The 16,190-nt window shown below is 41.0% G+C and overlaps 1 protein-coding gene across 5 annotated transcripts in view; it reads right to left on the bottom strand.

The window, feature by feature from the left end:
* LOC145341822 (uncharacterized) overlaps positions 1-16,190 on the bottom strand; it is a 707,529-nt gene that overhangs the window by 175,718 nt on the left and 515,621 nt on the right. For all 5 annotated transcript variants that reach the window (XM_080186786.1, XM_080186791.1, XM_080186787.1 and 2 more), the window contains one exon: positions 14,008-14,175. In XM_080186786.1, coding sequence (XP_080042912.1) covers positions 14,008-14,175 — 168 coding nt within the window. The remainder of the gene's footprint in view (positions 1-14,007; positions 14,176-16,190) is intronic.

The following is a 16,190-nucleotide window of genomic DNA, read 5'->3' as shown; positions in this document are numbered from 1 at the left end:
TACCAAAGCCCGAAAATGGCCATGATCAGGACTGTGCCCAAAACGGGTGCGATGGCCATTTGAATACATTTGTATGTATTTAAATTGATTTAATGGGCTGTACGCCCAACTTTACCGGCACTTCCCCCTTTACCACCGCATTCGCCCATCCAGAATCAGTACGAAACAGACGTACTCCATAAAAGTCTGATTCGGGCGCTCCAGTTAGTGAGGAGGTAGGTGCCTAGTGTCCAATGGCTCTCTGCTTGAGATCGGTGGGGCAGAGGGGAAGATGGCGTCCACTGCCATTCTGCCTGAGACTGGTGGAGGGAAGGAGGGCCCGTTGCCACTCTGCCTGAAATCAGTGGGGGGAAGGAGGGGCGTCTGCTGTCCGCTCTGCCTGAGATCGGTGGAGGGGGGTGGGGGCGGAGGGCCCGCAATTGATCTGGGTGACTGGGTGGGGGATAAGGGGGTCAGTAATGTTGTGAGGGTAGGCCAATGTCTGTGGGGGCTGAGGCAGGCAATATCCAGCCTGGGAGGGATGTAGCAAGGAGCCACATTCTAAAATGTTTTTTTTCTGCACATGCGCAGTTGCAGGCGCTGATCGGAGCTGCAAGTTTTAGGCATGTTAAGCCCTGCCCACAGGCTTGTGCGGTGCGATTTGGAATGCTGATATTCTTTCAGGCAGAGTGCGTATGGGGGTACCCATAGAGAACAGGTCTAAAAGTCAGATCTGAAGCACTCTCAGTTTCAAGTTCACCCAGCACTTAGAATCAAAATAGTAAAAAATGGGGACCAGAATGTTCTCCACATTGAAGGGCTTTGGATCATCTTGGACTGGTCATCTCTCCCTCTTTTCAGTCACCCTAATTGGTCAACTCTCCACTGTTGGCAGTCATATCTTCAGCTGCTGAGGCCGCTCTAGCTACGACATGCACATCTATTTCTCCTCTTTTAAGACTGTCCTTGAAGCTCAGTTCTTTGATTTTGTTTTGGTTACCTATGTCAATAAAACCAAAAGATATAGGAATGGGCCATTTGGCCCATTGAGTCTGCTCCATGATTCACTGAGATTAGGACTGATTTGATGTGATAATTCTCCATTCCAGTCCCCCTCCCACCCCTCCTTTATCCCCATTATACTTGATTCCCTTACTGATTAATATGTCTATCTCAGCCTTGAACATACTTAACAACCTAATGTTCATATTTTTTGGTTAGGTCGCCATCAGCTCGTTTGGGCACTCTTTGTTAAATCTACTATCTACTACATATATGGAAATAGTTGCTGTTTCATTTCCAACCAGATTGGTACTGACAGAGTTGTGAGGGGAGCCTATTTGGGAAACAATGCAAAACAGGTTAACATAAGGCAGAGGAGAAAATTCATTGAAAATTAGAAGGAGAGACCAGGAGCCAAAGTAAGTTGAGAAATGGCATACAATTAAGATTTTTTTTTCCAAATTAAACTGTTAGAAATCTTTGCAGTTGGATATGTGACTTCCTGTTTAATGCATGTTAACTAAATGTGGCAATTTTCTTCAGTGCTGAAAGTACACTGCTGTCTTATTTGTTTAACAAAAATTAACAGCAAGCTCTAAGGTGTGATGAATCATAAAAGAATGTAACGTATTACAACTCAACATGCAATTATAATGAGAACAAAGAAACTGCCTAAAGCTATTTAATGTGAGGATTATTTTCTCCAGCTAATTTGTAACAAATTAATCAAATGTTTGAAGTCAGAAGAATTTATTTACAATGACATTTTAAACTTTCTTTATAGTTGACATTGCTTTTTATTAGCTACTTTTCATTATCTGTATTTGAGTAACTAATCTCCCTCCCATAAGGATACGCAGCTTTTTCTCAGTTTAGTTTTACTCTGGCCTATGCATCCTGTCACAACTGGTTTATCCAACTAATATGTTCATGCAAAACCTCTGCCAATTAACTCTAACACATTTTATGCATCCTACTTCTGCCATTATCCAATTGTTAATCCACTTAATGTTGTTAATCCACTTGAACTGCATTTCGGTAAAACATGGCAAATGGTGATTTATTCGAGAATTCACACGTCTTTCATGTGATAACACATCAAATATTTACATATGCTCATGATAAGATAGAAATCTCTAAAATAGTGCAAAATTAGGCCATAATTAATATTGATAAAGCATTCCCTTCATCCTTGTTATGTTTGATGTTATAATATGTTGAATATTATCATTAATATTTCACAAAGCAATGGGCTGAGTTTTCAAAAGATGAAAAGGAAGGTATCTGAATGAGATATGTTTATTTTAGGAAGTAATATTGATTATGTGGAAGAAAAGACATTGTGAACTGTCAACAATACAACACCAGGAACAAAAGCAAATGCCTGTAAATCTGCAAAGATAAAGAAAATTAAGGAAGTGTTAGTTATCAAAATCCATTAAAGCTGAGCATTCGCATGCTTGTCAAATCCCAATTTCTCAAACTAACTAATCTGAAAACACCCTTCGGCATTTTAAAATGAGCCAGAAATATGAACATGTTCCTATGATAGTCTTCTTTTTTGCCCCTTGATTAATTTTGAATGGAGCTCAAACAGTATTTGCATATAATTTTAGTGTGTCAGACCTTGACATGGAACCCTTTCATCAACCAAGCTTGTCAAACAGGAAATTCTGAATCTCATTTAGATTCTAATATCATTTTCATGATGCAGAATAGAAAAAAAGTCTAAGATAAACCGCTTCATCAATCAAAATTAAGAAACACTTTTCCAGGAGAGTGCTGGTCAATCAGAATTCCAATATCCCTGGATGATTAAACATACCTGTTCTCTAAGCTGGGGGAAGAAAGCAAATGGCCAAGTAATTTGCTGGCAATGAATACATTACTGCATCACCTTTGGTGACTAACCTCAACCTCTTTTTTTCCTTTTTTTTCTGAGATTGTTGGCATACTGGTTATCATTCTGTACAGGACTGCATGCCTGATTACCTGTAAAATGCGTTGCCACAATCTCTTTCCAAATGAAGCAGAAAGAAATCATTAAAAATTAATGTCATGCCGGTTGCTTCAATACGAGACAAAAGTTCATGTAAATCATTTTGAAATATCACGTAATTTTCAGTGTATATGAATGACAGAAATGAATACACTTTATTACAATTTTAATTGTCATAATTCTAAAAGATAAAAGGTCAGATGAAGAAGACATGTAAGAACAAATGGTGCTTCTAATTTGTAATATTGAAAATTAACCCTATTTTTCCAACACATATGTGTTTTTCATTTCAAATATGCCGAAATTTAATATATAAAGGTTTTAACGAGAGAACGTATTTTTAGGTCTGACCAGGTACAACACAATGGCTTCTTTCAGTACTGCACAGTCCTATATTCTTAATAAAAACAATACAAGTGTCCTAGAAATAGAATAATGATACTTTGAGGCTGCTATTTCCATGTGATAGATTTCATGGGAAATAGCAAGACATTTCCAATGTATAATAAATGAGGAATATAATAAAGTAGATTGAACTGACCCACTTTAGTTCTAGTTTACAAACAGTTCTAGCCTGAATAGGACACAATTAATGAATTTGGAATGATAATTGATATTTTGGAGTTATATAATGACAAATCAGCATTTTACTTAATGCTATTTTTCAAACAGAGCCAAAACTGGAAAATCCTTGTCTTTAAAAATAAACAGGTTTATGAAACACAGCATTTATTGTAATACTTTTAGGCCAGAATTTACAGAATGGTGGGGATTCAGCCTGCAACCCTGCCAACTTCAGCAGGCCCGATGCCATTTCATGCACTAACGAGTGCTGATCGGCAGAAGGCAGGAGAACTCTCCATTCATTCCAGGAACATCAATGCAGTGGGCTAGAAGAGGCACCCTGGCTAACTGGCTGGAACTAAATGTTGGGAACTGGAGGAAAGGTAAATGCAGGGGTCAAGGTAGGGTGTGGGGGTGTGTGGGGAAGGATAATGAAGGTGTGGGAATCTCTAAGTGGGTGATTGGGGTATAGGGGGATAGGTCGGTGGGAGCAGGGATGTTCGGAGATCACTGGGCCCTAACATAAGGACGTCTCCAATCGGAAGGAAGCTTCTGATGTAGGCTAGCCCCAACGCGAAATTGAACTTAAATCAATTTTGGCTTTCCCCCAATCTACCATCTGCCTGACAGACTAAAAATTGAGACTAGGTGGTAAGGGCCTTAAATGGGACAATGGTGGGCTTCCCCTCAGAGTCTGCCTGCTCTGGCATAAAATTGCAACCAGGTTGGCGCAGTTATGATCCTCGAGGAAATCCTGTCCTTGCAATTTTACACTTGGCTCCCCCACTGCCTCAGAGCCTGCTGATAAATTCTAGCTGTAAAGCTGCAACAGAAACATTACTGCTTGGTGCACAATCAGCCAAAAGAGCTTGCATTTTAGTGCACAATGCCCATTGTGATCCACTTTTGATTCTCAGCAAGTGCAGGGCAGGCTGATAGGGGAAGATGGGCTGGGAGGTACAAATGGACTCACAAACCCAAATTTGAGTCAGCTGATATTTTAGTTGAGATGTCTTGTGGAGACATCTTTGGAAGACTCTCGTGGAGGTGTAGAGGGAGTCTGGAGCATGAGTGGCTGCAACTTTCCAAGTAGGACTTAAAGGAGGTGGGCTGGCAGCAGTTTTAAAGTGCAGTGTTAAGTCCAATGGTGTAATAAACCATTTCCATTGCCGATTCACTGGCCATCATTTCAATTGGTCACCGCATATCTGTGCTTGAAGTCTTTGCTGGAAAAAGAAGCAACCTCATAAAGTTCTGCTTGTTGGGTCCCAGTATATCAATTGGACTCCGACTGGCTATAACTCTGGCTTCAATAGTGACTTTTCCATTAGCCCATGGCATGTCAGCAACAGCCAGGAGAATAACAAGATCTTCCAAGGTAAGTTGGTGGTTTCAAGAGGAGCAGGAATGCTTCTTCAAGCCCTGGGAAGTTGTGACCATCCACACTCCAGACTCCCCTATCCTTCCACAAGACTTCTCAAAAACATTTTCACATGACTTCCTGCTTGCAGGCAAAGTCTCAAATTTGAGTTTGTGACTACATTTTGCACTCACCCCATTCCTTGCACACCCATTCCATTGTATACTTGCTTAGAGTTAAATTGGACAACAATACCTTTTTATTCTATACCGTTTCTGCAATCCCAATTTCTTCTTGACAGCTGTAATTCCTTATTGGGAGGTGCTCCAATGCGTAGTCGCTCAATTCCAGTATCTAGGCCAAGTGATGCCATTATACATGTACAAGTTTATTACTTTAGCAATGTACACATTATACTTGAGACCACACTAGTCTTTCCTTGACATCTAAATACATCTATATCAGCAGGGAAGCTGCTGTAGCAGTTACAGATTGGATGTTAGCTGATTTTCCCCTGAAGAAAAGCCACTAAGACAATTGTGGTGCCTTTGTGCCACTTTGGCCTAAACAAATTCTGCCGCCAAGCCACTGAAACCAAAGATCAATTAGCTTATTGCACAACAGCGACTGAACCTGGAATTGACCTAGTTTGCCAACACAACAACAGTTACTGCAGGTCAAAAGTAATTAATATAAATTGAGTATGCTGAGATGCTGAAATGCCACAAGTACTATTTAATAGCAAGTATATTTAATTAAGAAGAAATAAAGTTTTCTGAACATCAGGTTTGAATACTGCTTTTCAACAGACTAATGGGTTCATGAAGAATAAAATCGAACAAATGAAAAGAAGTTACACCACATCTTCTCCAGTTCGTCAATGGTGCAACCACGCACACTGACAAGTTAAAAACAAAGTAAAACATATATAAGTCAATCCAAGTATGACTCTGGGAAATCCCGAAGTCACATTCAAACAAGCTGTTGATTTGTTGAACATGCATCACAACTTATTGCAGCTTATCCCCGAGAATACCAATGGTCTGTTCTGTCAGAGATGTATCAAATTATCTTTTAAAGAACCACAATGACTCCATCCATACCTCATACACCTGCTATTTGTTCCAGAGAGTAGTGACTGAAAATAAGTACTTCTTGGCATCTAATGTAAACCTTTGTTGACTGATTCATAAACATAGCCTCTAGTCATACCTTCCATATCTATTTCAAATAAGTATTCAAACTGGACTGTATCCAATCTCCTTATGATATCAAAAACTTCACGGATATCCTTTATTAACCCATATTGGTCCAAAGCAATTCTTGAAGTCTATCTGCCTAACTCAGCTCGAATGTTTGGTTTGATCATGCACCATCTCCAAAGCTTTGGTATGAATCATCATTAAACTCTAAGCGCAGATAATTTATAAACTTGAATGTTGTTTCTGTAGTACTTTTTTGACTATACTCATTGGCCCTAGCAATATAAAGCTGAACCATATTTTAGTTTCCTAAACCACCTCACATCAGCAAATGTTCCCAAGTTTCTTTCTGGACTTACTTGACTGAACATCTCTAGGGCGGTGGATAGAGGAGAGCCGGTGGATGTGGTCTTTCTAGATTTTCAGAAGGCGTTTGACAAAGTGCCTCACAAGAGGTTATTGCAGAAGGTCGAGGGACATGGAGTTGGGGGTAGGGTGTTAGCGTGGATAGAGGATTGGTTGTCAAATAGGAGGCAGAGAGTGGGGGTCAACGGGTGCTATTCGGATTGGCGGATGGTGACTAGTGGAGTGCCGCAGGGGTCGGTGCTGGGGCCTCAGCTTTTTACCATTTATATAGATGATCTGGAGGAGGGAACCGAGTGTAGAGTGTCGAAATTTGCTGATGACACCAAGATTGGGGGAACGGCAAATTGTGCGGAGGGTGTGGAGAGTCTGCAGAAGGATCTAGATAGGCTGGGCGAATGGGCCAGGAAATGGCAAATGGAATTTAATGTTGGCAAGTGTGAGGTGGTCCACTTTGGTAGGAAAAATGGTAGGAAGGACTATTACTTACGAGGCGAAAAACTGCAGCAGGCGACGGTGCAGAGGGACCTCGGGGTCCTTGTGCATGAGTCGCAAAAACCCAGCTTGCGGGTGCAGCAGGTGGTCAGGAAGGCGAATGGGATGCTGGCCTTCATAGCGAGGGGGATTGAATATAAAAGTAGGGAGGTCTTGCTGCAGCTGTATAGGGCATTGGTGAGGCCGCAACTGGAGTACTGTGTGCATTTTTGGGCGCCGCACCTGCGCAAAGATATTTTGGCCTTGGAGGGAGTGCAGAGGAGGTTTACTAGGCTGATACCGGAGTTGAGGGGGTTGAGCTATGAGGAGAGGCTGAATAAACTGGGCTTGTACTCGTTAGAGTTTAGAAGAATGAGAGGAGATCTCATTGAGACGTATAAGATGATGAATGGGATGGATAGGATAGAGGTGGAAAGACTCTTCCCGCTCAAAAAAGGACTAGGGGGCACAGCCTCAAGATAAAAGGGGGGCGGTTTAGAACGGAGTTGAGGAGGAACTTCTTCACTCAAAGGGTGGTGAATCTCTGGAATTCTCTGCCCGTTGAAGTGGTGGAGGCTGCCTCGCTAAATATTTTTAAGACGCGGGTTGATGGGTTTTTGATAGGAGAGGGGATTAAGGGTTATGGGGAGAGGGCGGGAAAGTGGAACTGAGCAGCGACAGATCAGCCATGATCTTATTGAATGGCGGGGCAGGCTCGAAGGGCTGGATGGCCTACTCCTGCTCCTATTTCTTATGTTCTTATGTTCTTATCTCTAGAGAATATGAACGCAACTGAATCTTAAGTGCATGATTCTGTATTTGTCCATATTAAAGAGAAGATTTTCTGCTTCAGTGATTCTAGAACATTCCTTTAAATAATATCTACCACAAATAGTTGTGTTTACCTAGCTTATCTAAATCAGACTCCAACCTATTTTGAATTACTAATGTACACACAAGGAAAAAAATGTCTTTAGCAGAATACATGATCTGTCTGTACCTGTATAGGAGACCAGCAAGGATGTCTTAATCCCAAAATAACAAAAGTACCAAAGAACTTGAACTTGAAAGATAATCATTTGAACAGGGCTTTACTTCATCCACAACGAGGACTTAAAAGGCCATAGCAACCACTTCTACACTATACCAGCTACCCACCAACGTGCTGTGGTGCTACTCATCTATAAATAAAGTGAAGAGGAGCAAAAATATATTCCCTCAGTGTAAATACAATGATTACAGTACATTACACAAACCAGCTAAATACCACTCAACCCTCATGTCATACAACCAACTCAGCATGTTCCTCAGTAGAAAGAAGAAGACCTACAATCCCCAAACAAATGAGTGTCTCCATATTGCAAGCACTGAAACCCAAGAATTAAAATTTGACGCAGGACCAGAAGCAGGGTAGGCAGACTCCCTTATCCACCATGCTCTCCTGGTACCACACATCAAAACCGATTGGATGTACATTAAACAAAGGCCTCCTTTGTTCTACCATCGGACCATGTGGTAGAAAATACCAAAGAGAAAAAACTGACAATCCTGATTTTTGCAGTGTAACAGGATAACAGGTGACAGATCCTTCATACAATCCTGTCAGGATAAAAGCCAATATCACAAAATCAGAAGTATAGTCACAAGGCAACAAAGTTCAGGATTAATGATGAACTTCAGGATAATATAACCTGAAAACATCAAAACCATGACAGGATCATCGAACAACATCCAGGATCCATCCAGAGTTTCACCAATGCCTTTACACCTCCACCATGTCATCATCCTGAAGCCCGGTAAAAAGGAACCGAGGCCTGACTGGTGGTGAAGACGCACTGCCTCCAGCCCTTCTCGACAAACACTGGGTGCAAGACAACATAAGATGAGTGGTCGGAGTCTTTGACCGACCCAAGGCCTTGAAGATCAGATACAGTGTTCTCTATCAAACTCGAAACACCCAGCACTCAAATCGAAATCATGAAAGTACGGCAGCCAGTTCCCAAATTTGGCTGGGAATTCATCCCCGGCACCCCTTGGGAGACGGATGCATGGATACTCCTCTGGTCTTACCTCCCTGAAACAAGCAGCTTGTTTAACATGCCATGCAGCAGGATTTCCAAGGACTGAAGGAGTGCTCCCATCGAGGAAACTGCCCTCTCGACTGATAGAAATCTCTTCCCCGCTTCACCCAATCTCTTTAATATATTTTGCAGTTCAGCAATATGAGCACCAATAATCTATAGCAGGGAGCCGAGACCAACAGTCACAACTTCATTCACAATGGCAGCCATCATCTCTATGCCTGCAGCACCACTGAAGTATAGGTCTGCTCACCAGTGACATTTCCACTGTGCACCAGACTCCACCCTGGCTATCTCCGATCATCTCAACAACGAGATTTTTATAACTTAACTCTGCTCCCTGTCACCAAAGTTTTGCCAGGACCTTCCGGGAATAGAGCACAGATTATACACCTTAGAATCAAATAGTTATGGGTTATGCGTCAGGATAAAAAAAGGATTAAAAAATGAGTAGTGCCAGAGCATGCAAGCATGCAGCCACTGCTGCACTTACATTCTGTGACCAAATGAATTTAAAGACAGAAGAAAGATGTTTAAAAAGGTATTTTCAACATGTTCAAGCTCAAATTGTTATTGCAGTCGAAAGCATTGGCTCCGGAATTGTATCGCCACGCCTGCCATGGAATCGAAGTGGGCAAGAGGCGGACAACGGAAATGACCGCTAACTTTGGCCAGGGATTTCCGGATTCTCTCAAGAGAGGCCATAAAATCCCGCACTTAGTGTTTTCAGGTATAAATATTGTATCAGCTTGTGTTACTGAGGCTCATATTTCCACCCTTATTGAGAATCTGTGGGCCATCCAAATGGCAGGTGGGACCAGTTTTGGAAGTCCTAGCTCCATTTTTGCTGCCAGTGGAAAGGACATGGGGTATGATTTAGACATGAGGGAAACCTAGATCCAGCAAGGCATTCTGAACCCAATTCTGAGTTTAGACAGGTCCTATTTTCACTTTAGCAATGGCAATAATTCACAACGTGAGAGTTATGAATTTTTAGAGTAGATATAAAAGCAGTCGAAGCATAAATACATTCTGTAGAATTGTTAAGCTGTGATGTTACTTAAATCCCCGGCCCTCTAAAAATTTAAAGAGAAACAGCCTGCCTGTTTCAGAATGTTCCAGTGGTTACAATAATTACGTGCTGACATTAATTTAAGGGCTCTTTATGAATGTTTGGTTGCTTTTCACAGCCTGTAATTATCCCAGCAGGAGGCCCTAAATTTGCATTAAGAGTTCAACAAGGTTATTAGAGGATGAACTGTCTTTGATGTGGAGTTATGAATAGAAGTTTGTTTTTATATGGGAGTATGCTGTTGCTAAGACATACAACTTTCAAATCAAGTTTCATGAATGGGAGTTTTTGTAAGGTTGTAATAGATAATCAGATTTATCTTATTTCATCTCAACATGGCTCTGAGGTCTGATCATGGTGGATAGTAGGTGGGTGTAAGAGCCAAGAGTGATAGGTGGATTGGCATGAATTGACATTTAGTTGGCATGAGGGCTATAAAGGGCTATGGTACCCACCATAGCCCATTATAGCCCTCATGCCAACTAAATGTATTGGCATAGAGGGAATGGGGCACCATCGGGGATGGGTGAGGAGAATAAGTTGGCATGCACGGGAAGTGGATGGAACGGGTGAGGGCAGGTGGACCTAAAACATAAGCAAAAAGTCGAGAACCAAAGCAGGCCTTTTAAAACCGTCGCCTTGACATTTGGCAGTCTCTGTGGCTGGCACCAATCTGCATCTGTCTGTAATGAGCTTGACTTCATCCCGCACTCTCCACTCCTTTGAGTGAAATTCTTTAATATGGGGGTGTTTCTCCCAAGGCGGGTGTAGTTAGCTGGGAAATTTCCTTATTTGCTCTATTTGTCCAGAAGCAAAAATCTGGGCTTGATGATGTAGTGAAATAACGGGTGATTCTCCCAAAAAGGTTCTAAGTGCTGAATTCACGGGAAACTGATGTAAATCATGATTGTTTTTTCAGTGCAACTTCACATTCACATCTTCACACTCTGTGCAATGCAGAGGTCACAATCGTTAATATCATTAAATTGAGGAGAATGACAGGTGATATTCTGGGAACCCAGCTCTCACGGTTCTTGGTCGAGTATCTTATCACACCACAAATACCCATGAATTACTGATGGGTAGGAAGTCAAAAACTCACCTGGATCTGCTACATCCAGATGTCAAAGCGAGAATGGGAAGGAGACAGGAAAAGCAGAAGGAGAGACATAACTCCCATGCTCTGGAGAGACATTTCAACCCAAATGATTGTGTCTATGTAAGGAATTTTGGCAGCAGCCAATATTGGCTGGAGTATTCTCAACCAAAGTAGTCCAGTATCTTTGGTAGTGATACTGACCAATGGAAGAGTCAGCCACAGATACCGGGACCACCTTCGTCTATGCCATGACTCGCAGACAGCAGTAGTTCCAGATAACATGATAGAAGTAAATGCTGCTGTAGATATTCAACAGGGAGTGTTTCCCAATGTACAAAGGTTTCCAGTGGACTCTACTCAAGGGGACGATGAGAGACATTTGTGTATATATACACAACCTATTCTTGCGCTCACAAATCCAGCTTCACTGAAATAAGTCATACCAGTATCTACGGAGTCACCATTGAAACTGCTCAGAGTACAGCATAGTTGCAAAGCTCCTGAAAGACTGATGTATAATTGAGACATGATTTTCATTATGTTTCTTTCCTTAAAGGGGATTGAAATTAACAGGGCAGAAGTGTTACAGAGTATTATAGTAAGCATCTTCGTATTTGAATGTATTGGGGGCTGGTTTAGCTCAGTTGGCTGGACAACTGGTTAGTGATGCAGAGCGACACCGACAGCACAAGTTCAATTCATGTGCTGGCTGAGGTTATTCATGAGGGGCCCACCTTCTCAACCTTTCTCTTTGCCTGAGGTATGGCGATCCTCAGGTTAAATCACCACCAGTTAGCTCACCCTTTCAAAGAACAGCTTATGGTCATTTGGTACTATGGCAATTTTATCTTTATTTAAGTATATGTATTATCTCTTTAGCAGGTATGAGCATGTGCGAGTGACATCATCAGTAGCATGGGCTTTTGCAGGACTAGTTTTACCACAGGGGCCTGTGTAACGAGCTCTGTCCAGTTCTGAGTCCATGCCGTATTGTATATCAATATTTTTATAAGTAAGGAAGATTGAACATTACAAAGCATTTGACTACCTTTTGTGGCCAATTTACCACACCATCCCATCAAAAAATGTAGTACAATTAAACCCAAAATGATTCAGTGTGTCACATGAAAATTTATCAAGTTCTGTGCTGAAATCTGAATATTTAACACAAAATAGGTCTGGGTGCATTTGAATATCAATAATAACAATCTAGATCAATTACTTGGATTTCATTCTTCCCAATGAATATGACTCAATAAGGAAAAATGAAAAGGGTGAATACATTTTTCTATCTGCATCATCAATCTACTTTCAATAATCAGCAAAATGATAAAAAAAAGCATTGATGGTTCTATCAAATGGCACTTACTCAGCAATAACCTGCTCATCAGTGCTAAGTTTGGGTTCTGCCAGGATCACTCAGCTTCTGATCTCATTACAGCCTTGGTCCAAACATGGACAAAAGAACTGAATTCTAGAGGGGAGGTGAGAGTGACTGTCCTTGATACCAAGGCAGCATTTGACCAAGTATTGCATCAAGGAGTCCGAACTGGGAATCAGGGGAAGGTTCTCCACTGGTTGGAGTCATACTGAGCACAAAGGATGTTGTTGGAGGCCAATCATCTCAGTCCCAGGATATCACTGTAGGAGTTCCTCAAGATAGTGTCCTAGGCTCAACCATCTTCAGCTGCTTCAGGAATGACCACCCCTCCATCATAATGTCAGAAGTGGGAATGTTTGCTAATAATTGCACTATGTTCAGCACCATTTGCAACTCCTCAAATATTAAAGGAGTTTGTGTCAATATACAGCAAGATCTGGACAAAAATTCAAACTTTGTGGAACAAGTAGCTAGTAATAAAAGTGCCAGGCAATGACCATCTCTGACAAGAGAGAATCAAGCCATCGTGTCTTAAAATTAATGGCATTATCTTTGCTGAATCCCACATTATCAAATTCCTTGCACGGGATGGGGATGGTGAGGGGAGTTAGCATTAACCAGCCATGTAAATAATGTGGCTACAACAGGAGATCAGAGGTTGAATTCTGCAGTGACTAACTCACCTCCTGACTCCCCAAAGCCTGCCCACCATTGACCAGACACAAGTCAGGTCGTGGAAGAATACTCTCCACTTACCTGGATGAATGCTGCTCCAACAACACTCAAGAAGTTTAGCACTGTCTGGGAAAAAGCACCCTGGTTAATTGGCACCCCGTCAAGTACCTTAACATCCACTCCCTACACTACCAATGTACAGTGGTAGCCATATGTACCATCTACAAGGTTCACTGCAACGACTTACCTCAGTTCCTACAACAATGCATTCCACAACCTCCACGAACTAGGACAGCATATAAATGGGAACACAACCACCTGCTGTTTCTAGCCACATACCATCCTGACATGGAACTACATTGGCATTTCTTCATTGCCACTAGGTTAAAATCCTGGAACTCCCTTCCCAACAGCACTGTGAGTGTTCTGCACTATATGGACTGCGTTGATTCAAGAAGGCAGCTCCCCATCGCCTTTTCTAGGGCAATAAATGCTGGTCTACCCAATAACGTCCACATCTCAAGAAAGAACATTAAAAAAAAGATATTCATGTGGCAATTTTCAGAGGTTCAAATTCCTCAGGAGCTATGGCATTACTGTAAGTGAAGTGGATATCAAAAAGCATGCAGGTACTTACTTGATACGATATTAACTTTATTTTTAACTCACACATTTACTCTTTAGGCCACAAAAAGTAACCACTGTCATTTAATTGGAGGTTTTATCTTCCACCTCATGCAAAACCTTATCTCTCACCTGTTGGTTACTGATATTTTGCTCATGCTGCAGGTTCAGTATAGCCTGCTCCTGTTGACTCATTTTCTTATCATGTTCTTTACAAGCATCACGTGTGCTCTGTAATTCAGTTTGTAGACTGTTTATCTCTGTCTTCAGATTAACTACTTCTGCCGTCTGGAGTGTGAGCTACAGAACAGAGAAAAAATGAATTATTGAATTTTTTATTTAATTAATCTATAAAGTTCTTTAAAAAGGAGAAAATGGTTGATTTCACTGGCTGGACTCTTTTGTTCCTAAATTGGGCATGTTGCCATCCATGCTAATGAAAAATTCAGCACGATGACGTTGTGTCAGTAATGTAACATCATCACGTCCGCTCCCTAATTATGGAAGCTGCTGAAATCAGCAGCCTATCCACTATTTTTAAATCACTAATTAACTATCTATTAAGCTCATTAACATTTGTTTGCTGCATTTATCTGACACGGACAAGAAAAAGTCACTTACACCAGCTACAATGAGGTGGCATAACGGCAGGAGGAAAGACAAGGCCTGCCACTGTGACCATTCTTGAATGTACTAGCAGATCCTTTCTTGAATCTCCACTTCAGAATCAAGACTATCTCTGAGAGCATGTGGCCTTTACAATTCTAGTCATAACTGAATTCCCGTGTGTGGCAGTACCCTTCTCCTGCAATAACATCCTGGTCTACAGTGGTATTTTACCTATAACTGGCCTCTTACCCACACTGGGCGGCCACTAATTGACCATCCCATTTTAGATTGAACTAACTGCCACAGTGCGGTGGAAGCAGGTGAGCAGAGCATCCAATTTCCAATTTGCCTTCCTAACAGTGCTGAGAAACGTAAAATGCAAACCACTGTTTCCAAATATTGACTTCCTTTTGAAGCACAGCGCATTGAATGATGTTGAATGATGGCAGATTAAAAAACTAATGGGTAACTTTTAAGAAAGGGATATTGGTTACTACTTTTTACAAAGTAGTAACCAAGTGGGTTATAAGTGAATTATAACCCACTTGATTATAATTCTTGCAATAATCCCAACCTTTGGGAAAATGTTTTCTATTTAAGTTCATTATTGGCATTATAGACTGTGCATTTCAATAAACGTTTAGTCAACTGATATCATAATTGTTATAACTCTGACTCTTAAAATGCAGTGACCAAAATGTAAAACAAAACTGTACATTTATTTCCAGTTCTTATTTCAACACAGCAACACAATTAACTTTCCCAATCATATCGACGAACACAGTGACAAACAAGCTAACTTTCAAGAAGTTTTAACTGCAGAACGCCATTTCATACATTTTGCCTCCTTCCTTACCTCTTTAAAAATTCAATAAGGTTAGTCAAACAAAATTTCCCCTTTTGAAATGTATACTAACTATTCATCATATGTTTTTGTTTCTAGATATTCTCCTATTCTCTCCTATAATGTTATAATTCCTGTAGGCACAAATAATGTTTTAGAAGAAAAACTTGAATTTCTAGTGACTAAACGAAAAGATCACATGACAAATTTCATATTTTAAGACTTTTACTGTAACAAACTAAAAGCACCACTGATTCACGCTATTGCACTAGGTAATTTATACATGAGATTACAGAACATAAACTTCCCTCGTTTTCTTTTAACATAACTTAAAATCCCACACCATTTTACCTTACACTGTATTTTAAACAGACATTCAATTCCAGAACCAGTCCAAAGTGATTCTGAGTTCCCAATTGTTTAATTTCATTCTTTTCCTTTCCAAGCCTGACAATATTTAAGCCTAGAAGTGTCCCTCACTGTGAGGGTTTACCTGGAAATTCTCCCTCTAGCTTATGTCAGTCTCATTTTAAATCCTCATGAACTTGGTCTATTCAATCCATATGTGAGTTCCCACCTACATTTCTACATGGTGAACCATCAACATTTTCCACTTCCATCTGCTCCCCGCTTCTCTCTCTCACATGGTTTCTGGCGGACTGATTTGTCTGTGAAATTTGAGTATATATTTCAGGAAAACCTTGAACTCCAATGGCTTTCAGAATACCTTTCTCTCTTAAAGCCCACCTGCATGGTAATGGGAATCACATGGGCCTAGTGTGAAAGTAGACATGCTGATTTAAAAAAAATCTGTCACATGATGTGAGCATCGCTAATTAGGCCAGCACTGATTGCCCATCCC

This window comes from Carcharhinus amblyrhynchos, chromosome 4 (genome assembly GCF_965287045.1).
Source record: "Carcharhinus amblyrhynchos chromosome 4, sCarAmb.v2.hapA, whole genome shotgun sequence".
Taxonomy (NCBI): domain Eukaryota; kingdom Metazoa; phylum Chordata; class Chondrichthyes; order Carcharhiniformes; family Carcharhinidae; genus Carcharhinus; species Carcharhinus amblyrhynchos.
The sequence above is the reverse complement of the archived record's forward strand: the minus strand, read 5'-3'. Positions and strand labels throughout refer to the sequence as shown.